The sequence below is a fragment of the Equus quagga genome, chromosome 7 (assembly GCF_021613505.1).
Source record: "Equus quagga isolate Etosha38 chromosome 7, UCLA_HA_Equagga_1.0, whole genome shotgun sequence".
In the NCBI taxonomy this organism is placed as follows: domain Eukaryota; kingdom Metazoa; phylum Chordata; class Mammalia; order Perissodactyla; family Equidae; genus Equus; species Equus quagga.
Genome location: NC_060273.1, coordinates 35828306 through 35854613, shown reverse-complemented (window position 1 = coordinate 35854613; position 26308 = coordinate 35828306). Strand labels below are relative to the sequence as shown.

Sequence of the window (26308 nt, the reverse complement as noted above, 5' to 3'; positions counted from 1 at the left end):
CAAACTAATATTCTAAGACTATAACTAATATTCTAATATACATGCTAAGCTCACTTCTTGTCCTTGCTACTCAGGTTAGGGGAATACAAAAGTCAGGCAAATAGTCTTCCAAAACTATAAGGACCCCCAGTTAGAGAGGATTGTCTCTTTCCTAAGAAGAAGATTAATGTTGAAGGTGAGAGGCAAGAACAGGAAAGGAAAAGCTGTTCCATGACCCTTGAGGCTTGGAATTATGCACTAACAATCCACTTTTCATAGCTGTTCCTGCCCTGGCTTGCTCAGAGTGCCACAGAGGTGATTCCGGGGAACCGGCATAAGCAGTCTAAGAACATGCTTCAGGCTTCTCATTCCTGGACTAGGATGGGCTAGGGTCCCAGAATGGAAGGCAGTTGCTCAACATCTTGCTCTCTTAAGGGAGAAATATGGCAATACACTCCTTTTTGAGGTGAAAATGTAAGGCAAATGAAACTCTCCCTGGGAGGCTGAGAACATGCAAGGAAAGAGCCCCAAGTCTCCACCTCCCAGTCAGCCCTCCTTATCGAGAAAGATGTGGGAATGGGGAGGGGAGCTTAAGCAATTTGCTGACAGAATAGGAGAATTAGGAAGCTATGAAAACATCAGATCCTGACCTTTTTATCTCTCACTGTAGTACAGAGCACTATCTAGGTTAGGAGTCAGGAGACCTGAGGCTCCGGCTCCATTTCAGAGTTATGGTCAAGTCATAACATCACTGTGCCTCCATTTCTTCATCTGTAAAATGGGACTATAGTACTTGCTTTCCCTGCAGAGCTTTTGAAGATCAAGTGACAATGCTTTGGAAACTTAAAACCACTATATAAATGGAGAGTATAAATACCCATAGAAATACATAAGAAAAAAGATACTCCACATACTGCAGAAAAAGAACTCAGGCTCGGAGCTGAGCACATCAGGGTCATAACCTTGACTCCAGTTCTCACTGCCTATCTGACCATGGACAATTTATTAACTTTCTGAGGCTCAGATTGCCCAACTGTAAAACTGAGATACACTCAAGTCGTTGCTGTAAATACATGGTAAGCCATGTGTTATGGACTGAATTGTGTCCTCTCAAAATTCATACATTGAAACCCTAACCCCTAGTGTGATTGTATTTGGAGACAGGGCCTTTAAGGAATTAATTAAGGTTAAATGAGGTCACAAGGGCGGGGCCCCACATGGTTGGGACTAGTGTCCTTATAAGAAGAGTAAGTGACATTAGGAGTGCACATGCTCAAAGGAAAGGCCATGTGAGGACACAGCCAGAAGGCAGTCCTCTTCAAGCCAAGGAGAGAGGGCTCAGGAGAAGCCCAACCCTGCAGACACCTTGATCCCTGATTTCCAGCCTCCAGAATGGTGAGAAAATAGACTTCTGTTGTTTAAGCCCTCAGTCTGTGGCATTTTGATATGGCAGCGAAGCAGACTAATACACCATATAAGGTACTTAGCACAGAAATAAGCACATAATCAGGTGCACAACAAATGTAACTTTTTTCTCTTAGAATCAAGGTTATACTATAGTCCCAACAGTTTGTCAAGGTTATTTATCTAGACCTAGTGATGGGTTTGTGCTAATTCAGTCATATTCTCTCCTAGTCGCCCTCATGATCAGTGATAAATATTTGTAATATTTTCAGTCAAACATAAAACACAGCAGTTGCAGTTACCATTTTACATCAAACTCATGATTTATCATGCTCATCATTCTACCTCTGTCAGAGGTACCAAGGGACAGACGTGTTGTGAAGACGTAAAACTGTCGTTGACGTCAGTTCCAAAACACACTAGTTCCTCCTCTTTGGTGCTCACGCTTGAATATCTCTAATTTTTTATCTGCTATGTTTTCTGTATCTCTGTAGGTACTTCATTAGTTTACTACCCATGGAGCAAGTGTACTTCTGATAATAATTTACCTTATCTCATGCTGATTTTAACGAGCTTCTCTTAGTTCTGCTATCAGTGATTTGACAGGTTCAAATCTGCGACCACCCTAATTTTTGTAGCTTCTTTTTTTCTGGAACATCTCTAGGTTGTTCTTTCTTCCTGGATCCAAACCACCGGAGCTGCACTTTCTGGTAAGGTTTTCCTATGATTCTGTACAAGGGCAGAAAGATGCTAGCGTCTTGTTTTGTCTCCAGTCTTTCCTAATCGACCCCATCATTTAGGTTAAGTCAAAGCACAAAGGTGGTTTGGGCAGGGGCAGACGGAACCAAGGGTGCGGGGCTTCTCTCTACACCCTGCCGGGGCCAGATGCTAGGGACAGTGACCATGTATCTCGTGTCCCCACCGCCACCCGCAGACGGGAACTCAGAAGGCCTGGGTCGCCCGGGCAGAGAGACAACGAGCCGAAAATCAGACGTTCAAGACAAACACAAGTCCTGGAAAACCTACCGGAAGTGCGTCACAGCCCCCCCCCCCCCCCCCCCAGTGTTCTCTAGGAATCCAGGAGGTCTCGCCGTCTCGGTGGTTCCCTGGGCCTTCCTAAATCTAAGGGGAATTTAACCTCCTCCTTCAGTCAGGAGAAAAGAGAAAGGTTTAGAAGCAGCTCCTTACCAATAAGATAGAAATAAGGGACTAATGGAAAATCTAGCCTTCTGGGTGGAGGTGCAGGGCACAAGTTTTGAGAACCAGCACATGGTGTTTCTAATTGTTCCTTCTGCAGGGAGAGGACCCCAAGCTAATGACTGGGTCGCACACAGATGGCTCCGGTACTTTTGTAAAAACAACAAAAACTTTTGATAGATTTAACCACAGGCTTCCTCCCTGCCCCAGTAGCGTAGCAAACATTTCTATCGAATTCAACATGCTCCGTGCACCCATTTATTGATGTAATTGGAAAGTAGATTCTACTGTTCTGTTCCTTTTTTGCTTTTATTCCTTTCCAACATTTTAATGTTAAAAAGGATAAGGAAGAAGCGTCTTGAGCGAACAAATCTTGCTCTAACTTAACCAAACTTGAGGAAACAAAATACAACCCTAATGTTTTGTTTCCCTTTCCTTTTGGAGGTTGGGAAGGGCAGGCAACGATGGATGTGGTGACTGAATGGCAGCAAAAAACTTTTCAGTCAAATGTTCAAATCGTAAAACTGTCAACTTTTTTCCTGCAACGAGGAGCAATGAGAGAAAGATGGAAAACTACAGATCAATGTCGTTTTCAGCAGAGAAAGAAGTTTCTGGCAAGCAGAGCTTTTTAACATGGAAGAGGCTGCGTTGGGAGGCAATGAACTCCTCATCACTGGGAGAGGTTCATGCAGAAACTGGATAATCAGCTGCCAGAATGTCTTCTCCAGTTCAACACAATTAAGCACTTGTTACATGCACCGGCCTATAGACTGAAAGGGGATTCCTCCATTGAGTGGGAGGTTGGGTTTGATAATCCCACAGGACCCATTACAATTCAAAGATTCTCTAATTGAATGATTTTATCACATCTTGGATCAAAACTGTTTTTCACACAGATGACAAGAACAGAGTTTCACCGCTTTATAATGTTTGATGTTTAATAATATAAGACATAGTTTTAAGAGCTCAGCTTTTGGAGGCAGTGATCTGAGTTCAGATGCTGGTTCTGCCACATATGGGCTATGTGACTTTGAGCAAATGAATGAACTAATCTGAACCTCAGTTTTTCCCAACTGTAAGATGAGGGTGCTAATACTTGAAACCAGCTCATAATGCAGTGAGGATTAAGTGAGATGATCTACATAAAGTGCTTAGCATGATGTTTAGAACATGGTAAATGCTCAATAAACATTACCACCAGGCTTTATTGAAGTTGTCATTCTCAACTAAGTCTTACACCTGACCTTTAGCTCTGTGATTCTGTTTGCAGGAGACAAGAGTCTCCATAAATGCCAACAAGGAGGGCCTCTGACACACACATTTTGCATTAAGTTGGTGGTTATCCGTCCTGTGTCATTTTTCTCTCTTCAAGCAATCGATAGCTTTCAGCAAGAGCCACCCAATTCCGAATCCTTATATTATTTCCATTTTTTCCCCAAACCATACCGAAGTCAGTATATCCACCTGTATCCCATCCCAGTTCACCACAGTGAATGTGTCACAATTGAACAGCCACCACAAGCCAGGGACTACCAATACTCCACCCACCATCAGTGACAGGGTCCTCACTGCCTCGTGGAGAGTGGCCAACTCCACAATCCATTCTTACAGTCAGCCTGCTAGGATCAGTGATGGCACCAAATGTCTTAGATTGGGTTCCCTAAAGCAGAGCCTGAGACAGGGATTCAAAGCCATGAGACTTGCTGAAGGCATGCACTTTAGGAAACGTCATTACAGGAGGAAATGAAGCAAGATAGAGAAGGTCATAGCCGAGAAGACATGTAGTCTGGTAAAGTCTAGCCTCAGCCTGATGCACAAAGGGAGGGTTCTGGAGCATAAAGTGTACCAGTTCCGCCCCCCGCCCCCCGGCCTTGAGACGAGTGAATCAGCCTTTTGTACCTCATATCAATCAGTCATTCGCTGGGGGGTGAGGAGGACAGGTAACTCCTAGGTGAAGCACTTCCCATCATCTGTGGGCAATTCCCCAGTCTCTGGAGAAGAGGGAGAGCTCTGAGCTCTTAGCAGACAAAACTCAGAGCAACTGGGGGACAGATGTGCCAGCGTAGTAACGAGGATCTGGACAGCATACCAGTGTACAACACACACAATCAACAAGTATTTATTGGGTGTTTATTTAAGTCAGGCAGTCAACAGAAGCAGGACTTCAGCAGAGCCCAAAAGCACTCTTTCCTTCTCTCTAGCAAACCAAGTTAACCCTCTTTTCCATGTCATCTTCTTTCCCCCACAAATCCTACCCAGACCTTCGCACAAGCCAGGCCGAACCAGACCATGTCTTCCCTGCTCCGAATTACTGTTTACCCTCAAATCCAGCTGCAACTCAAACTGAAATTCATTCTATGAGCCATTATCCTAGGGGGGGCTCTATCTCCAGGCACTGCAAACTGGAACTCACACTGCTTGGACCACAATTAGTCCAATTCCTTCTCTGGACGTAGCTGCGCTCATTCTTGTGGGTCCACAGTAGTTTGGCCTGTCTTCTCTTCTCTGTTCCCCTAAGGCCCCTATCCCCTCAACTCAAGATGCCACTGACCAACACCGCTTCTCCCGAATTTACAAACTTGACTCCTCTTTCTACCAGCTAACCTTGGTGCTAGTAGAATCAAAACAAAATGAAACAAAAAGGCAGAGACGGTTTCCTGGAGAAGTTGTAGATTGAATAAGGCAGCAGGAACGCATACCATCCAGCCTCTGAATGCCAATTTTGCCAAAACATAAATACCTTAAGTCCATTTCTTTTCAAAGGGTTTAATACTCAAGATGGGAACAATGACTGGAACATTCTAGTGGCTGGGGTAATCATTTCTAGAAAATGTTCATTGCTGAGGTACCAAAACAGATATCATGCCAAAGAGTTCTCTCTTTCTCTGTGCTCTTCCCTGAATAGATAGGCCATCAAACAAGGCAGAAACCCCAAATCAAGTTGATCTCTACTGCATTTATGAGGCTTTTCCCAGTATTAATGTTCTGAGATTCAAAGGAAGAATAAGTGCCATCTGAAGGCTTTCCTTCATCCTCCATATCCGTAGGTTGTCTTTTTATCTAGATTCTCAAGCATGAAGATGCTAATGAAAGCATTTCTTGATGGGAAAAGCAAACAGATATCTATCTATTGTGGATTCTCCAGTGTTCCTAAGTTCTAATGGAAGGACTTCAACACATCTGTAGGTTTGATGGTTAAGGTGGAGAAAAGCCTGAAGTTGGTATTACATTCATAACAGGAGTAGGGTTTCTCTTCAGGAAGGTTTCTCTAAAATTGCGTAAGAGATATCCTACAATATAAACATCTATACACTTAAGGTATTTATGGGATCTGTCCTCTCATGACTTCTCAGATGTTTAAAGAGGCTACAACTCCAACTGAAACTCATCCCACATTCTTTACATTGAAAGGGTTTCTCACCGGTATGGATTCTCTGATGTTGATTAAGATGTGACTTCAGAGTGAAGCCTCGGCCACATTCATTACATTGATGGGATTTCATGTTGGAATAGGTTTTTTGATATTGTTTTACGTGGGAACACTGGCCAACATTTTCTCTACATAGATCGCATTTATAGGTTTTCTCTGCAGTATGAGTTCTGTAATGCTGAATAAGGTCTGAACTATAACCAAAGGCTTTGCCACATATATCACACTTATAAGGCTGCTCTTGTAACTCAATCTTCTTATCTTCAATCACTGTTAAGTTCCAACTATATGCTTCCTCACAAATGCCATTTTTTTCATTTTTCTGACCCATGTGGAGCACCTGATGTTCAATTAGGCTAACATACTGAAAAAAGATTTCTCCACATTCATGGCACTGATGGGATTTCTCTCTAGAATGGAGTCTCAGATGCCCGGCCAGGTGTGAACGCCTCCCAAAGCCTTTCCCACACTCGTTACACTTAAAGGGTCTCTCCCCACTGTGCACACTCTGATGCTGAACAAGATGGGACCTCACTCTAAATGCTTTCCCACATAAATGACAAGTATAGGGTTTTTCACCAGTGTGGACTCGCTGATGCTGAGTTAGGTGCACACGTTGATTGTAGCTTTTCCCACATTCATCACACCTAAAGGGTTTCTCTCCAGTGTGTATTCGTTGATGTTGAATAAGATGTGCACTCTGAATAAAGCTTTTTCCACATTCATTACATTTATGCGGTCTCTCTCCTGCAGAAGATTTTTTGTGGACATATGTGACATCACCGAAATTTGTCCTCTTTGAAGAAGGTTGTCCTAGTATCTCTTTCATGGGCATTCCCTGCTTTCTATCCAACTTGCCTTGCTGTTCACAGCCTTCTCCAAAATCTTGACCTTGAGACACATTTCTTTGGATTTTTCCTGAGAGTTCCATGTCTGCTTCTGAAAATTCTAAAATTTTCTTCTTAACATTCAATTTCGTATTCTTACTTCTTTTGTCACTGCCTGAAAAAATAAAGAGGAAATGCAAATATCATCAGTTCTTTTACAGAAGAAAAATAAACTGTCAGGAAAAAGAGGATAATCAGAGGAAACTATGATGCAATAGGAGTAACAAAGGGGGCTGCATGTATGTACTTGATGCCAGCATGAACAAAAAGAAGCTTTAGGTATTTGTGTCCAGTGAAAAGAACAAGACAAAGAAGAGGCTTGATCAGAAGGGTGGTGAGAATGACTGAGGCTAGGCAGTCACAGGGAGAAGCAAAACACTTTTATTATATACGAAGGAGAGAAAGGAGTTCTGATGTGGGAGAGGATGTAGGATATGTGGCGGGGAGCGTTACCCCAACATGAGTTAGACAGACAGAATGAGACCGACCAGAAATACACAACTGGGTGGTGAGAACTGACATAAAGTGGAAGAATGGGAAGCAAAGGATTATGAAGGGGCTATGAAGTCAGAAGAATACCCGATTAGGAGGTGGGAAAAAGAGAAATGAGCCAGTAAAATATAATGTCAAGAGGGTGGGTGATGTCTCAACCCCCACTCTCTTCGCCCTTAGTGGACACTCTAGCTTCCGTTTCCCGCCCACAGCACTGGGTACTTCCCCTTTGGGAATGCACATCACCTTCAGTATCTGCTACTCCCAGCAGACCCAGCTCCATGAGGGCATGAACTGTATCTGTTCTGTTTGCTGCTCTATCCCAAGCACCTCGCACTAGAGGCTCTCAATAAATACAGCTGGATGAGCACACAACGTACGCCTCCTTTGACCCAGAAATATGGGGGGAGGTAGGTCATAAGAACAATCAGTCAATAACCTAGTCATAAGAACAATTGCCGGGAAGATATAAAAGAAAAGGTACTATTTTAAAGCAGTTGCTTTCCAAATCAAGAGTGCTAGCAGATGGATTTCCCTAATGAGGCAGCCACCAAGTAGAATGGGGCAGACCTGGTGAGGAGATAGCTCAGCTCAACCCAGATTTAAGGGCACTATGCACTTCATAAACTTCTATGCTATGATGTAAGAGGTGACAGTGGCTGTTAATGTGAATGACAAGTAGCTGGGTTTGGGGACATCAAAGGCATAATTTAAAAATAAAAACTTTGGCCAGGCTTAGAGTTTTCTGAAGACTATGAATGACAGCCTCTAAGTTCACAGCAGTTTATGGTGATCTTATCCTTATACAAGTCACTTGATGGATAAAAAAATAAGCAAACAAACAGGAAAATGACTCAACCTTATTCATAACCAACTTACTGAAAATGGATATAGCAAAGAATTCTCTTTTGCTTACTCAATTTGTTATAAAAAACTTTTGATGACCCTGGAAGAAATTTAGTACAACTGATACTCTCACATGTGGTATGATTGTTTTAAAAAGCAATTTGACAACGTGTATCAAGAGCCATAAAAATGCTTTTGGCTTTATCATCCACTAATCCCACTTCTGGGCATCTATTATAAGGAAATAATCCTAAATACATACAGAAAAAGGCATAAGCGCAGTTATCAGGACAAAAGAGAAAAAATGAGAAGTTCAACTGGGAAACAGCTGAGTAAATTATGATGTCTCCATACAATGGCAGGTGGTCAAAAACAAAAAATAGGAGGTCCAAGCAACACCGGAAAATGTATACGTCTAATATTTAATTGTACCCTATGAGTATACCTATATAAAAATAGGCTTATGAAGATAGAAAGAAATACACCAAATAATAATTTATTAGTTGGGATGGTAGGAGTATGAGTGATTTTTTTCTCCCACTTTCTTTCCTCCAAACTTCCTGTACTACTATTTTATCATTTTAAAATAAGTGAAATAACTAAATTGGGAGAAGGGGGAAGAGGGAAAGAACCATGTAAGAGAACCAAAATCCTCATTTATTACAACAGAAAGTCAATCAGTAATGTCTAAAATTGATGAGTCAAGCAATAGCAGTATTATTTAAAAATATAGAATTACCAGAAGAAACAAGTAAGAACTGAAAGCAGGTACCTCTGGGGAAAGGGAAGCTGTGGGGATGGTGGAGAGAGCATAGGGTTTTGCCTACTAATTTGAAAATTAATTAAAGTATAAATAATAATAAAATAGACTGTCATCTTTGCCCCTCCCTACTGCTCCAATATCACAACCCATCTGTCCTATTGTTCTAAGCTAATAAAATAATGTCTGCCTCCACTGATTCTCCAAATACAAACTCCTGACACATACATCTTTGGGATTTCTCTCGGAAGTGGCGCTTCAGGTGCTCAATCAGATGGGAGTGCCGACTGAAGTTTTTCCCGCATTCGGTACATCCGTAGGGTCTCTCTCCGCTGTGCACACTATGATGCTGGACGAGGTGGGAGCTCACACGGAAGGCTTTTCCACACACCTGACATTTATAGGGTTTCTCACCAGTATGGACCCGCTGATGCTGAGTAAGGTGCACACGCTGATTATAGCTTTTCCCGCATTCACCACACTTAAATGGTTTTTCTCCGGTGTGGATTCGCCGATGTTGAATGAAGTTTGAGGCTTGAAGGAAAAATTTACCACAATCATTACATTTGTGGCCTCTTTCGCCATTTGTGTTTTGCTTACGATTAATGTCTGTGATGGCACCAAGATCTCTTTTCTGGGAAGGGTTCTGCCTTGACTTCCCCACAGTGGGGTTTACCTGCCACCTTTCTACCACGTCGTGAAGGTCACTAACTTCTCCAAACTCCTGACTCTGGGGAACATTTCTTTCAGTGCCGCCTGATGTCATCCAGTGCGATTCGGCTTCATCAGAAATCTGCTTTACTATGAGTTCCATATTGTCACTCCTGGACTCATAATCTGAAATAATAGAAGGGAAAGAGAAAAATTAGCTACTCCCTGGACTAGAAGAAAGAAAATGACTGAGGGATACAGGATGATTAAATCAAACCAACATGTGCTAGCAATGCATGACGCTGGAAAATCATTTGCAAAAAGAATTCACAATACAGGACGGGAGAAAGAATATTTAAGCAGGGAACTGAGACAGGTTAGGGAAGAAAGAGCTGGCAAGAATGCTTCAAAGGGATGAGACTGGGAGAGCAGTCACTATGCTTAATGAAGATGATATCCTCTTGGTATGGTACTTACATATGGTACCTTTTTGTGAATACCTGTGCAATATTCACTATTCTTAATAAAATTTGTTAATGGGTTATGCAGTTAACCCAGTTTTTGCCCCCTCTTCCTGTTTATTCAGAGCCTGGAGAAGAAAGAGGATCTTTCTAGCTTTTTAAATCCTCAAAGAATCTCGTTTTGGTACGAATTAGTCTAAAGGAAAAAAAGGCATTCTCTCTAAACCCAGACAAGAGGCTACTACTGTCAAGAGCTGGCCTAACACTCAACAGTCACTGATGAATACAGAGGTTTAAGAGACTGCATTCAGTTCCCTTGTAACTGGATCAGCAAGATATATTTCACTCAAAACACCGACACTTAATATGGTTTGTAGAGACAAATCTTCAAGTTAAAAAAAATAGGGAATATTACTTTTTAAATGCTAGACAGATAGATCACGGCCTATTGAGAACTTTCTAATAAGATCTTTTTGTAAAAAGCAAAGTTGTTTTCAAATATTACATAATACTGATAATAAGAGCTAACATTTGCTGAGTGTGTACTATGGACCAGGCTCTACGCCTGGAAGCGCTTTACGATTTCACGGCATTTAATCCTTACAATGACCCTTTGAGGCAGATACTATTACTATCCTTTTTTGAGAAGTTAAAATTTGTGTACCATGAAGACTACTCTAATTTTAATTTATAACTATTTCTACTTAATTCTCTTCCTAAAAAGACACTGTAACAGTGGAAACAAAAAAATCACCTCATAAAATGAGACTTGTTACCTGTTTTTTCCTCCCCCATTTAAGTAGGCAGGTAATCCCAGCCACCACAGTACTTTCTCTGCTATTCACATCTACTTATACTCACACATTTTATTCTTATTAGAAATCTCCATTTGACAAGTCAAACAAGCTCATGGCTTTCTTTTTCTGGGGGTGAACTTGAAAAAAATCAGATTAGCCCAGTGCACCTTGTTGGGACTACAGACAACTAACCTTCTCCAGAGAAGGGGATGACACAGGTTGTCACTAGTTGGCATACAGATTCGCTTTGTCCCTCTTTCCCCGCCCCTTCACCATGTACATAACAAGCTTTCTGTTGATTCTCCTGGTTAATTTGTATATTTGACAGAGAACTGTGCTCCTTGCTCAATACAGTGCCCAGCTGCTTAGTAATACAGTGGGGTGGGGGGAGGGGGTTACAAAAACACCCAATCAGGCAGATTTGGTGTTTCACAAATTCATGCTCTTCAACCTCACAGCAGCATTCTATGTTTGTAAGGTTGGCGAGTTTTCCCACTCATTTTTCCCAGCGGCTACATCAAAACATGTCCATCATGATCTCCAAGACATACCACTGTATTTAAAAATGCAATACTGTGTATAGCATGCTATTTTTGCACGAACTTCTATATACGCAAAATATGTCTAGTGATACAATCAAGAAACTGGTAACAGTCACTGCCTCTGGGAGGGACTAGGAGACTGAGGACCAGGCACAGGTGACTCACTTTTCACCTTATACCCATTTACACTGTTTGAGTATTTTTTACCATGTGCACACGTGACCTTTTTAAAACCAAAGTTCTCCACTGCACCCAACCTCTACTCCACCACCTGCTCCATTACCTGCTCACTCTCAACAGGCGACTTGTCTCCTATTTCAGGAAAAGTCAAAGCTATTCAGACAAGAACTTGAACATCTGAAAACCACAACTATAAACTTGCTGGCAGCCTTATTCTTTCATCCTCCCCTCGTCTCACAGTGGAAGAGGGCAATCTCCCTAATCAAGGTGAATCCTTCCTCCTGGACCCTGGATGTCACCACACCATCCTGTTTTCCAGGGACCTCCTTACAAAAATTATCCGCTCTTCCTTGCCCTAACATTTCAAACTCACTCTCTACTAGCTCATTTCCAGCAGCATTTAAGTATGCTTAAAATTTCTCCCACTAAAAAAAAGAACATACTGAAATAATCCATCCTTCTAAGCCATGCACTCTTTCAGTGACCAGCCCTCTTTCTCTAACCCTTCACAGGTAAGGTTCTTGAAAGTTTACTATAAGAGCTTTCTCAAATTCAAAGAGAAGATGCTCTCCTTTGCAACCTTCAATGAAACTGTCTCTTGTATCCAAACGTCCCAGTCACGCCAAACAAACAGCTGTCTCCAAGATTCCTTTTTTTATTTCTCATTTCTAAATTTGAAGGATATTTTTTAAATCTTGACCTTTTCTGATGCTGTGAGGAACCCAAAGGCATGAAAATAATCTAATGTGGCCTTCCCAGAGAAGTTAAGAAGGCAGTAACCACTGAACATATATAGAAGAGTATATTGAAGATGATGTAAAGAGATGAGTAATGAGAAAAAAAATCAGAAAGAAGGAATTTAAAACTGCTTAGAGAATGGTATAGAAAAGAACTGTGCCAACGGCCAACAGGCACATGAAAAGATGTTCATCATCACTAACTATTAGGGAAATGCAAATCAAAACTACAATGAGATATCACCTCATACCCATCAGAATGGCCATTATTAAAAAGACAAGAAATAACAAGTGTTGGAGAAGATATGGAGAAAAGGGAAACCTCATACACTGTTGGTGGGAAAGTAAATTGGTGCAGCCACTATGGAAAATAGTATGGAGATTCCTTAAAAATTAAGAATAGATCCACCAGATCTAGCTATTCCACTTCTGGGTATTTATCCACAGAATACAAAAGCACTAATTCAAAAAGATATACACACCCCTATGTTCATTGCACCATTATATACAATAGCCAAGATATGGAAACAACCCAAGTGGCCATCAATGGAATACTACTCAGCCACAAAAAGGATGGAATTTTGCCATTTGCAACAACATGGACAGATTTTGAGGGTATTTTGCTAAGTGATAAGTCAAGATGGAGAAAGATAATACTATATGATTTCACTCATAAGTGGAAGATAAAAACAACAACAACAGCAAACAAACACACAGACACAGAGAACAGATTGGTGGTTACCAGAGGGAAACAGGGGGTGGGGAGAGGGCAAAAGGGGTAAAGGGGGACATCTGTACAGTGACGGACGGAAATTAGACTTTTGGTGGTGAACACAATATAGTGTATACAGAAGTTGAAATATAATGATGTACACCTGAAATCTATATAATGTTATAAACCAATGTTACCTCAATTAAAAAATAAACTGTGCCAATAACCTCTAACTCTGAAACCCATTAAATACCTGTAAAATAACTGAACGAGATAAAACAATACTAATAGACTCAAAATAGATAAGTGAGGTATTTGAAATTAATTTAAAAAGATAAAAAATTTGCATGAAATATGATATTTATACTATATAAATAATTCCTTGAGATGAAAGGCCACCACTAAGATCCCAATAGATAAACAAGCACAGGGCAGGTACAAATAAATCAAAGAAAAGGAAATACAAACGTATACCAACATTAATAAAAGAAACGGAAAATCTAAAAGAGCAGCAGTCAATTTTACTTTTTAAATAAGAACCTGTGAGGGAACCAAAACCCTTAGACATGTAAAGTGGTATAATGCTTTTAAAAAGAAATGTGGCATTACACATGTATTTCATCTAAAGTCTACCAGTGCGCTTGACAGATAGTGCTTCTTCTGAAAGAATTCACTCAAAAGAAGCTGAAAGCCATAAGCTCCAAAATGTTTGCCACAGTGCTGAGATTTTAATAATTGTTCCAGGCAACAGGACCAAATACATATTAGTTTCCAGGATCATAACTTAGTTACCAATAGGTTCAAAACCTCATTTGGGGCACAAAATTTAAGAAGGGATGTGACATGCAAAATATGGTGGCAAGACAAACATCATAAAATCACAATCTAAGAACGATAATGGAGTGAACAACTAGCCATCCGTGCACTAGAAGAAAGGAAAAGAATTAATGCTATTGAGATATTGTGATAACTACTATAACAAAGTTATTCAGCAAAGTCTGAGATGCTTTCACAAATGAGAATTACTCCGTTAAGAATTACTCAATTTGTCAAGGAATAGAAGTCTATGAATATGATGAATTTATTAAAATCCAAACCAGTTAGTTTTAAGTGCTTTTAAAGTGGTATACAGAGAACATATGCTGGATTTTGAATACTATCCCCCAAGCATGATCAGTTTTCAATCACACCCTTATTATGATAGAAATAATCAGAATAAGCTGAATAAGAAAAAAAAAGAAGGCTAACTTACTCTTTCACAGAAAAAAATAAGCAAAGTCATAGCAATTAAAACACACATGCTTTTATAGGCTGTGCTAGAAATACTCTTTAAAGCAAAATTAAGATATCCTAATCCATGCAGATGAAATATTCTTACCCATAGAAGTAATACTCCCATAATTCTCCTTTCTGTCGTCCCTATAGAGGGACTTCTGGGTCTGGTCCAAATGTCCCCATTCCTCCAGGATGAAGGATACAGCCACATCAGCCACATCTTCAATTTTCACCAACTTCTGAAACATGAGATCTCCACTAAATTCCCATTCCCTATGTTTACATTCAGAGTCAGGGGAAGAACTGGGAGCGTTAAGAAAGGAAACGGGAGAGACTATGCTTCAAAGAGGATGGGGCGGGGGGTACTGCATACAATGGAGAAAGACATTCTAGTAGAACCCAGGATGGGCCTGGTCTCCGGTGAAAGAGAACACCTGACAAAGATTCAGGATTAAGGCAACTACTTGTCCAAGAAGAGACATGGCTCCTCACTGCGGGCACAGGGACCTCAGCTCACCTGCGACCCAGCTGAGAGAAGTGAGGCTGTCAGCTCCTGGCTGTCCTTCAGGGGAAGGGAAGGAAGTTGGAGAGCAGGAAGGGCTGAGGGGGGAGAAAAAGAGGTGTCAGTGAGAATATCTTTGCCCAGTTCCGCCTGTCATCACACTCTGCTTTTGCTCAAGAATGCACAATGGTGCCCTGCCGCATCAAGGCCAAATTGTTTGGCTCTCAAGACCCTCTACAATCTGGCCACTCCAAACCTCGCTATATTCATCCTTCCCCCCAAAAAACCCAGACTCCCTGCTTTGGTCAGGCTCATCCCTGCCGCTGACCTCAGATTGTGCTGTTCCCTATAAAGGATGCACTCTGCTCTGCCAAGATCAAATCCAGTTATCTCAAAGAATGACCAAAAGTCCCACATCTTCCAGGAAGCTGAAGTGCTGCCTAGAGCCCAGGGCTTCTCAAGCTTTAATGTGCAAACAAATCACCTGGAGGTCTTGGTACAGGGCAGATTCTGGCTCAGCAGTTCTGGGGTGGCTCCCATATTTTGCATTTCTAACAAGCTCCCAGGTGCTGCTGGTACTGCTGCTTCTGGGATCACACTTTGATTAGCAAGGCCTTAGTCCACATTCTCTCCCTTCAAGGAACTACGATGGTTGCTTTATAGTCAGCCAATTAGCATGTATTATGTCTATTCTGTGTGTTCTAGGAATAGGCAGATAAAACAATTCTTGCCTTCAAAAACTTCACTGTCTAATAGGGAGGGCAGACATGTAAGCCTTTCCTACTTCCAGAACAGGGTAAAGAGTACTATAATTGAAGTTCACCCAAGTTCTTGTGGGAACACAGAGGCCAGGGCACCCACAGAAGGAAGAAGGGCAGGAAGAGAATCATGAAAGCCTTTCCACAGGCAGAGACTCTGGGAAGTAGGGGCGGGGTGGGGCAGGATGAGGATGCTCTCCAGGCAGAGTGCACCGAGTGTGCAACACCTGGAGGGTCTGATCTCCAGATGCTGGTGACCATCTGACCTTCCTCTGTCACCTCTGCTTGTTCTTTGTCCATGATTCATGGTGCATCCAGATCTCACTGTCTATGTGTGCCCTGACTTGGATTGATCCACCTGGTACTAACCTTTAACCTGATGGTTTAGACCTTGCTATGGTTTCCCCAGTCCTGGAGACATATGCGCCTGTGTAGCCTGCTTGTTTCCAAGGACTAGGAAGTAATGAGCAAGGACACAAAAAAGAGGAGACAATGGTTAGAGATGAAAGCCACAGAGACAGGATCTGAAACCAGAAGTGTGCCTAAGAGTCAAAATAGGACTTGAAGAAAGGGATGGATGCAGTCTCTGAGCAAATGGTAATTTTGTTGGAATAAAGAAACTTGCTAGGGTCTGGCTAACATGGCAGAGAAGAGAAGCGGTATGTAGGAAGAGAAGAAAAGAGCAGCTTGATCTGAGGAGACTCTGAGAGCGAAGGAAAGACGACAGTGATTTAAGGAGGGCAGGATTCTGTGCTTGGGAGAACGTGGTGGGAAAGCAAAGCTAGGACAGCTCAAATTGGGGTAAAAGTGTAGATTTAGAGCTGGACTCCTCGGGTTAAAATCCCAGCTGTGCCACTTACTAGCTCTGTGATCCTGGACAAATTACTTAACTTTCCTAGGTCTAAGCTTTTTAATTTCTGACATTTTGTAATATTAGAAATTATCCTGATATCAACAGGATAACAATAGTATCCATTCCAGTGGCTTAGTGTGAGCATTAACTCGTGGTAAGCCAGCCAGGTCTATGAGAGACAATTTTGGATTTGGGGTTTCTTTTTTAGTTTTAATGGTATTACATGACTTTTATTCTTTTAGCAATCTTCTGAAGAACAAAAAGAAAACATTTTAGTATTACTAAAAAGTAGAATAAAATTCATTCTATCTTCAATTTCTATATGGATCCACTGGACCCTTTTACAAATCTAGGTTAGACTGTGGGATCTGAGTGATCTTATTTTTTCCCTCTATCTTGAATCATTTTTTTCTTTCATCATCCCAGGAATTATTTCATTTATACTAATCAGTATTCAAAGATTATTACCAATGATACTACAAAAGACTAAAAAAATAAGAAAATGGGAGAATAAAGGAAATAGGATCATACACTAGTGAAATAAATCACCATTCTTCACTATTCTCAAAGTATTAAATGAACTACCCAGCGTACTGCCTCATTTTCAAGATGGTATAGGACTGCTGACATCTCCTGTTACCTTTGTTGAAGCTTAGTTGAAAATTCAGAATTTTCATATCAGCAAATAGAAGAAAATCTGCAGTGGAAGATGTTTCACTATCATCAGATGAATGAGAAGATGATGTAGAGACGAGAGTAACACACTCTCTAATGATGATGATGAAACTGAAAGTCTAAGGGAAACCTTGGGATGAATCTACAAATGACCATATCCTAGATGAATTCTCTCAAACGCAAGAATCAATGGTGAATACTGTATTTCTTATTTCCAAAAGGAAATAAGACATTTTCATCCAGTGAGTCATTCAATAGGAAGGACTTCATCACGCAATATTTTGCAACAAGATTCTGGACCATCCCATTTTGCTAAAAGGAAAGTATTGGTTTTGTTAAAGGGACAGTATTGTGTGACAGTATTCTGTCCTCTTTTATGTTTATATTATCAAAATGTAACTGATAGAGCCTTAATTAATTTTCACTATCCTTTGATTCTTCTGCAAATTATTCACAAACTGACTTAAAAATATTAAAAAAAATTTTTTTTTCTTTTCTTAAAGATTGGCACCTGAGCTAACAACTGTGGCTGATTTTTTTTTTTTTTCTGCTTTATCTCCCCAAATCCCCACTGGTACATAGTTGTATATCTTAGTTGCAGGTCCTTCTAGTTGTGGCATATGGGACGCCGTCTCAACGTGGCCTGACGAGCGGTGTCATGTCCGCGCCCAGGATCCGAACCAGCAAAACCCTGGGTCACCACAGCAGAGCGCGCGAACTTAACCACTCGGCCATGGGGCCGGCCCCAATATAAAAAAAAAATTTTACAAGGACCCATTGGCCCCAGATGGTAAAAGATGAGGGTTAAATGAGTTCACACAGGTAAAGCCTGAGAACAGCTCCTGACACACAGTAAGCATCACATAAGTAATAGTTGCTGCTGCTGCCTCTGCTTTTGTTATCACCGCAGTGAAGGGAAAGCTGGGAAAGGTGACAGCCGTGGGGCATGTCAGGTGAAAGACCTGACCACTGAGGGGAGCCTCAAAGAAAGCCTGCAGACAAACAGGAAAGGCAGGTTCCCCACTCCTTATCCACAGTTCTGAAATCCCAAAGGTCTCAACACCAAAGGGGTTTTGTCATTAAGTTAGACACTGACCTAATCTGACAGCAAAACCTGACCTGACCTGATATGAAGGTATTTAAAATTTCCATTGAAATCCACTTACTGAAAATATGCATACATTTCTCTGCCGACATAGTATCATGTGTGATTATGGGGTACCACCTCAAATCCTGCTGGTCGTGAAATGTATGGACTATAAATCATGTTTATCTTACTAAACCTAAAAAATTCCAAATTCTAAAATATAGACAAATTTCAGAAAAAAATCTCAATTCTCTGATAGCAAGAGCTTCTGACTGGGGATTATAGACTTGTGGACATATATCATAACTAAGATACTCAGCTGTTCACTTTTTTCCTTGATGTAGCTAATACAAGTTAATAAAATTACGAGAGGGAGGGAGGGAAGGAAAGAGAGAGCAAATGTTCTCAAGGTCATTGAAGCACTGCTTCAAATAAGATTTCAAGGTGAATGACTGAGTAGCCAGAAACGAATGCAATTAGGAACTGGAGAGCTTTTTCTTACATAAGCATTAATATACCAAAATCTATGAGGTAGAGTTGGAAAACTGTTGCAAAACAATTGTGATTTTTGTGGATTTTTTAACAGTAAAAGATTTTTGTAGATCTTTTAACAGTCCCTGTACTTAGAGTTGCCATCATTTGCATTATGGCTTCTGAATACAACTGTGGTACAGTTCCAAGCCATCCTGTAAGTGGACCCTTCTCTTAACAACAGGGACTCAATTCCAAGTCCCCAGCCCTTCCCAACCTCCAGATGCTGCTGACCGCAGAGAGACTGCCGGGCCCAAGTCTCTCCCTTACAGACACTGCTTACCCACATGGTCAGGGTACCCACTCTTGAGCCATATCTGCTCCACTGAATCACAGGTCCTCACCATTTTCCTCCAGAAGATGAGGCTTCTGTGGCTCTTGTTCAGGCTGGGGGTCCACAGACAGGAGCTGGTGACTGAAGGACTCCTGCACAGCTCCAGGTGGCACCATCTTCTGAGGAAGGACTTCAGGACATGCCACAATCTAATAAGCACAACCACACGGATCAGCATAGTTAGAAGGCTATGAAAGAATCCAGTAAATTCACGTTAAACCTTCATTCATTCCTTTGCCAAATATTTAACGTGTGTCTACAATGAGCCAGGCACTATTAAACAGTGGCTTGATAAACATGGTTTACATCTAGTTGGAGAAGACTTCCATTAAATATATCAACACAAAAATAAATACATAACTACAAACCATGTCATATGTTAGGAGAAGAAAGTGGTGCCAAGAAACAGAACAGATGGGACTTACTTTAGATTGGCTGGCCAAGAAGGCTTCTCAGAGGAAGTTTCACTTAAGTAAAACTAGAGGATGAAAGAAGCCAGCCAGGAGAAAAGTAAGGAGTGTCCCAGGCAGAGAGAACGACATAAGCAAAGATCCTCAGATAGAAAGTGGGTGTTTGGCACAGTCAAGGAACCATAAGAAGGTTAATGTAGGTCAAGTTTAGCAAAGAGGGGAGAGAGGCCAGAAAGCAGGCTGGAAAGGTCAATACAGGACTCAGGAAGCCACACTCGGTTCCCTGGCAAACCAGGTTCAAGCAGGACAGACCAACACCAAGACCTGAGCCAGTTCATGTCCGGCATGTACAGTCCTTCATCATTCTGTTCCTGGCTCTTGCTCAACCCTAGGGTACACACAAATACTCTGCCACAACCACTCTACAACCTGCCTGTTCTGGAAGGCACTAGCTCAGCGGCATCCTAGCAGGTAATAAGATCCTGCACTGAGACAGAATTGCCATTCCCCCTCTCCCCCTCCCTCATGTTTCAAAGCACTTTAAATTTTAACCCTCCTAGTACTGGCAAAACATGGTACAGGAGTCACATTAGGAGGCAGCTGCAAAACAGTTGTGGCAAATATCACTCTGCATGGAAGTTTGTGTGTCCTTGTGGACCAGCTCAGAACAAGAGTTAAGAGGAGGCCAAGTATGTCAAAGGGCACCTGGGCGCCAAAGAAGCAGAGCAGCCCTTGGGACAGAGAAACCAAGGACGAGGGGTAAAGGATAAAGCCTGGGAACAGGCCTTGCCGGAGACAAGAACTGCCTGGAGATAAGTTGAGGAACAATGCTGGGGATACAGAAGGCAGGCAGAGAGAAAGGAAACACGGTAAGCTGTGGAGGCCCCTGAGAAAATTCCCTCTATGGGCCTCAAATCCCTGACTACCACTAAGAAATATTTTTCTCTGTGTCCCTTCCAAAAATGGGCTGCACATTACAATGAGAGAAGTAAATTTGTAATATCTGCTGTAAATCCTCTATTTTAAATACGTCTGTTGTTTTCAGCTATGCTTTTGGATATTTATTACTATAAAACAGTACGGACGAGTTTGTCCATTAGTGTCTCAAGTTAGGTTAAGAAAAGGAATAACCCGATGTCACCATGAATCTTTACTTCCTGTCCTGACAGAAGTGACAAAAAGGTTCAAACATTCCCGTCTGCAGGACAAGCATTCAGCACAGCTGCAGGGTCCCTCTGCTGCCCACCTGCATCCCGGAGTGAGCTAAACCAGCTGAAGAGCCTGAGAGTATTCTGCAATGTTCAAGGACCTCTTACCCAGAGGTGAAGAATAAGGAGGCTGTGGTGCCTTCCGCGGAAGTGCAATGGCTCTAAAGAATGAAGGAAATTCTCTACTAGCTTCAAACTCTCGTGGACCTAAGAAACCATCATTTTTGTTTCTTTGCTATAAAAAAAAAAATTAAAGTTTAACAGACTGTGAGCCTACAACAAGCAGAAAGTAGCAGGTCAGGTTATAAATGAGTAAGAAAGGACAAGAAGACGTAACAACACAAAAGTACCAATCCTCCCTAAATTAATACACAATTTAAAGCAATCTCAACAAAAATACCAAATAGGATTTTTGAGGTGGTAGAAACTAAACAAGTAATTCTAAAGTTTATAAAGAAAAAAGAAAACATCAAAAAAAAAATTTAGAAGGAAGAAGGGTAGTCCTACCAAATACCAAAACATTTTACAGAGCTCAAATAATTAAAATACTGATACAGAGACAGTAAGATGAATAAAAAGGCCAGAAAGGGACCCAAATACATGCAGAAATTTGCTATGTAATAGAGATGGTATTTTAATCAGAGAGTTAAGAAAAAGGGATTACTACAGAAGTTGCTGGGGCAACTAGATAGATAACTGGAAAAAAATAAAATTGTAACCATACCAAACACCCTACATCAAAATAAATTCTAGATGGAGCAATCATTTCAAAGTGTTAAAAAAAAATACCCACAATGGAGAAGAAACTATGAGAAAAGTTTCTCATAATATTGTAGCAGAGAAGGCCTTTCTAAGTATGGCACAAAACCCAGAAACCATAAAAGATTTTAAACAGATTGCATAAAAATTTTTTAAAACCTGCAAAGCTAAAATCTCCATAAGCAAAGACAGACAAGAAACTGGAAAAATACCACTTGCAACTCAGATGACAGACATAGTGCTTATTTTTTCTAATAGTTAACAGTATAAACAGGTAATTCACAAAAAAAGGTATACACATAGCTCTTTAAAATATATGCTGTGGTCAAACACTCATAATAAGAGAAATGAATATTAAAATGGCAGAGAAATGAAATATTGTATCTTTCGGACTGGCAATAATCAAGAAGTTTGATAACATTATGTTAACAGGCTGTAGGTAAAAAATTTCTCTCACACATTGCTGTTGGGAACATAAATTGCTATAACCTCTACAGAGGGCAATCTGTCAAAAGTTGTTTTTTTTTCCTTTTTTGAGGAAAATTAGCTCTGTGCTAACATCTGCCAGTCCTCCTCTTTTTGCTGAGAAGACGGGCCCTGAGCTAACATCCGTGCCCATCTTCCTCTACTTTATACGTGGGACACCTATCACAGCATGGCTTGCCAAGCGGTGCCATGTCTGCACCCGGGATCCAAAGTGGCAAACCCTGGGCCTCTGAGAAGCTGAACGTGGGCACTTAACCGCTGTGCCACCAACCCAGCCCTCAACAGTTGTTAAAAGTACAAATGCATATGGTCTCTGAACCAACAATTTGACTCCTACAATTAATAATGTATGTAAAGGATATTCATTGCAGCAAAGTTTGTTACAGTAAAAATTCAGAAACAATCTAAAGGAACAATTTAAATGGCCTTCAAGCGGAGTTAAATAAATCATGGGCAGCCATACAACGGAATATAATGCAGTTTCAAAGAGTGACGCAGCTCTATTTGCACCAACAGGGAACAAACCAAGACATAAGAAAAGAGCAAGAGGCAGAAGTGCACAGTGATTTAAAAACATTTGTTTTTTTAAAGCGTGGCCTACACATATAGGCTTACGTATACAGAATACAGGATACCTCAGTAAGGATATACAAGCATCCTGTCACAATGGTTGCCTCTGGTGAGGAGATCTAGGCAGCTGGGGAGTTAAGGATGGGAGGGAAACTTACTTTTCATTACAATCTTATGTACCTTTTGAATTTTGTATCATGTCATTCAAAAAATAAATACAGTAATTCTAAAACAAATAAAATCGCAGACTGTCTTCTCCAGGTTAACACACTGGATACTGCTTCTCTTTGCTGGAGTGGCAGGAAATCTCCACAGTGTACCTAATCCCAGGGGAACAAAAGAATATGAATGAAGCACCAGACCACTAAGGATCTCGCCCCTGCTCAGCAGCTCCTTAACTCTCTTCCTCTCCTTCCTCTTTGCTCTAATGTCTCCTCACCCACTCACCTGTTGTCTGCGTTCCTCTAGTTCTCTCTGGATGTTTTCTACCACAGCCACAGCCTCTTCTCCGCTTTCCGGGTGATGTTCTCTCACCCAGGTCTGGAACTCTTCAGGCAGGATGGTAAGGAACTGCTCCAGCACCAGCAGCTCCAGGATCTGCTCCTTGGTGTGCAGCTCGGGCCTCAGCCATTCACAGCAGAGCACCCGCAGTTGGCTCAGCGCATCCCGGGGCCCCGATGCCTCATGGTACTGGAAGTGCTTGAAGCGCTGGTAAAAAGTCTCAAACATTGGTGGATTGTACTCCTGCATCCAAGTGCAGTCTTCTTCCTCCACCTTCACTATCAGAAGGTCTTGCTCTTGTGAAGTCTCAGCTGGAGGGTCTAAGTCTATACCTTCCCCAGATTCTGTCATTATCATTCCAACTCAGAGAGATGTCTCTCCAGGTTAGCTGTGTTACACTTATCGAATCTGTTTTCTGCTCTTTAAGATCTACTGAAGGACGCTTTCATTAGTGTGCAACCTACTGATATATTGAAAATCATTATTAGCAAAGATATGATAAAGGGGTCATCTATATTAAAAACGACCACTCAACAGAGTAATTTACTTGAAAATATGGATTACAAGACAGCCATCACTCCACCCATAAAACAACTACTAATAGAGAATATTTCCAACATTTAAAAAATGTAAAGGAGAGCCATAAAAATCTGACATGAGGCCCAACCAAACACAATTTTAGTGATGAAGAACACTAAATGTCATATACAAAATAGGACAAGACTTACTAACTACTCCAGACGCAGCCGCTCCTTCTCTTTACCACAAGCCAAACGCAAGTCAAAACAGGGGTCAAAACAGTACAATGGTCAAAATTGGTCCTGTCCTTCAAGCCATAAGACCCTGACAGACCAACGGGAGACTTCATTGGCCCAGAAGAGAAACAGAGTTATAACTACAGATTTGGACCTGGATACCTCGAAATCGCCCCTGACCCCGAGACACGGGACCGGCCCGGTCAAGGTTAGAGACAGGACCCTCGTCCGGACACAAAGCCCACTGCCTTTCCTCAAAGCCCCAGTCCCGGGAAGCTCTCCTGGAAGACCAAGCTCCTGCAGCCAAGGCTGCGAAGATGGGTTTCTTCTTACAACCGAGAGAAAACCAAAGCCCACACTTCGCAACACTTCCTCGCCGGAAGTAAGCAAGTCCAAGCTTTCCCCGTCCAACCCGATTGGGCCATAAATCCCACCCCCGAGAGCACTTCCGAGGCCTCTCTAGGAATCCCGGAGGTCCTCGCCTCGCAGCGGGCGGGAGCGGCCCGCCCCAGGCCCCGCCCCCGGGCCCGCCCCCGAGGCTGTGGGCCAATCGGCGGGGGGGTGGGGAGCCGGCCCTGGATCCACCTCCAGCAACTGGGCCGTTCCCAGCCCTCAGAGCCGCAGGGTCAGTGTCACTAGAGCCGAGGAGAAAACGGAGCTCCGCTCTTCCCCGCCCCACCCCAAAGTCATTTAAACAGCCCGAGCTCCGCCCCTTTCCTTGGGGGGGGGGGCAGGGGCGGGGCCTCAGGTGTCTGGAGCGGTTGTTAAGGCAACAGTCGCTAGCCTCTGATTGGCCGCGGAACTTGCGCTTCCCCACCCCCAACGCTCTGCGCCCCAATTCGAAGTGGGTCCGTACCTTTCTGCGAACCCGCAACCCTCACTTTTCTTTAATTTGGGACCCTTCGGTTTCTTCACCTGAATCCTCCCCACTCCCTGAACCCCGTCTCCGGACACACCCGCCTCTCCACCGCCGCGGTCAGCTCACAGGGCCAACACATTTGACGTCACACCCGCGAGTCCCCGGAGCCTGCAACTCCCGAAACTATATCTCCCAGGAAGCCCCGCGCGGGACACGGCCGCTAGCCAATAGGGCCGCGGCTCTCTTCGCAGCCTCGGGCTCGCGGGCCTATCAGAATGCGGAAAGGCAGGAAGGCGTTTCCTCTAGTGCCTCCGCCTGGGAGGCTGTGAACGTCCGGGTCGGTTGTATTCCAGGCTGGTGAGGGTCGGGGCGGAGGCCTCGTGTTCCTGGGAAGAGAGGGGCGTCGTCTGTGCAAGCCTTCTCTAGCCAAGAGAGCCCATCTTTAATAATCTCTCATTTTTGTATCCGTTTACAAAGCTGTTCGACAGGCAGGACAAAAGTCACTATCGCCACTCTTTTACACATCGCGAAAATGAGGCTCGCCGACTCCGCTCTGAATCAAAATGCGCAGATCCTTGGATACTCCGCGGGTTATGTTTTAGTGTACAGGATAAATTTCACTCAAATCAGGGATGGCGTTTTGAGAATGTCTTGCTAGCTCTGTGGTCTACCTTATGGAAATGAAGAAATTCAGAAAATCCCCTACTGTTTCCAAAGAGAGCTTTAGCTGGACACACTTAAACTGACACTGCGGTATGTTTGGTGCATTGTACTATTTTTTGGTTTCTCCTTTTACACTTAGAATTTTGCATAGTTTCACTTTTAAACATTGGGTCTTTATCCGTTCAAAATAATCTCGATGTATGATATTAAGTCTGGATCCAACATTATCTTGTTCCAAATCGCTACCCAGTTGTCCCAACATTTACGAAAAAGTATGTCTTTATCCCCCGTTGCCTTTGTCGTGTAATAAATTCGCATATGTTCTGTGGTCTATTTCTAGATTTTCTGTTGTTGCATTGTTCTATTTGTCTACGCATGTGATAATACCGTGCTGTTTTAATTTACTGAGGATTAATAACTGGTTTTAATATCTCTTAAGGTGACTGACCCCAATTGTATTCTTTTTCAAAGTATTATTCTTTATTTTCTCCAAATTAACTTTAGACTCAATTTTTCTATTTCCAGGAAGAAATCTGTATTGAGATCATTTTTAATTTATGTTAACTTAGGGAGAATCGACGTTGCCACAAAGTTGGTTTTCCTATCCAAGAACATGATGTGTCCTTCCATTTGTGGAAAAAGGCCTCCTTTTGGATACTTCAGGAGTGTTTTAAAAGTTTTTCTCATATAGGTTTATGCACATATCTTGTTATGTTGATTCCTAAGTGTTTTATCTTTTTTTGTTAATATTGTGAATTGGGTTGGTCTAGTTTTTTTAAAACTAAAAAGACATGAAAGTATGTCTGTTACCTTTTGTTGCATAACAAACCACCCCCACACTTAGTGACCTGAAAAAGTAACCATTTGTTTAGCTTCTGACTCGGTGGGCTGGCAATTTGGTCTGGGCTTATCTAGGTGGCTCTTCCGCTGGGCTCCTTCTGTCTTCAGTCAGCTGCTGGTAAGCTAAGCAGTTCTCCTTCTGGGGATTGGTTGGTTGTCAGCTGGAG

The 26308-nt window shown here is 42.1% G+C and overlaps 1 protein-coding gene across 8 annotated transcripts; it reads right to left on the bottom strand.

Moving 5' to 3' along the window:
* Window positions 1–4683: 4683 nt before the first annotated feature.
* On the bottom strand, window positions 4684–24671 carry ZKSCAN5 (zinc finger with KRAB and SCAN domains 5). Of its 8 annotated transcripts, XM_046666998.1 has the most exons (8): window positions 22971–23109; window positions 22704–22843; window positions 20817–20943; window positions 19101–19239; window positions 14868–14950; window positions 14454–14589; window positions 9224–9832; window positions 4684–7012 (listed from the first exon to the last, which is right to left on the bottom strand). In XM_046666998.1, exons 4-8 carry the CDS (start codon window positions 19204–19206, stop codon window positions 5886–5888), a joined length of 2061 nt encoding a protein of 686 aa, XP_046522954.1. In that variant the 5' UTR covers window positions 19207–19239; window positions 20817–20943; window positions 22704–22843; window positions 22971–23109; the 3' UTR covers window positions 4684–5885. The 8 variants fall into 8 exon arrangements, with proteins under 8 accessions (XP_046522954.1, XP_046522951.1, XP_046522949.1 ...); XM_046666995.1 differs by lacking the exons at window positions 20817–20943; window positions 22704–22843 and adding an exon at window positions 24636–24671 and having other exon boundaries at window positions 22971–23487; XM_046666993.1 differs by lacking the exons at window positions 20817–20943; window positions 22704–22843 and adding an exon at window positions 23753–24150 and having other exon boundaries at window positions 22971–23487.
* Between the last annotated feature and the right edge of the window lie 1637 nt (window positions 24672–26308).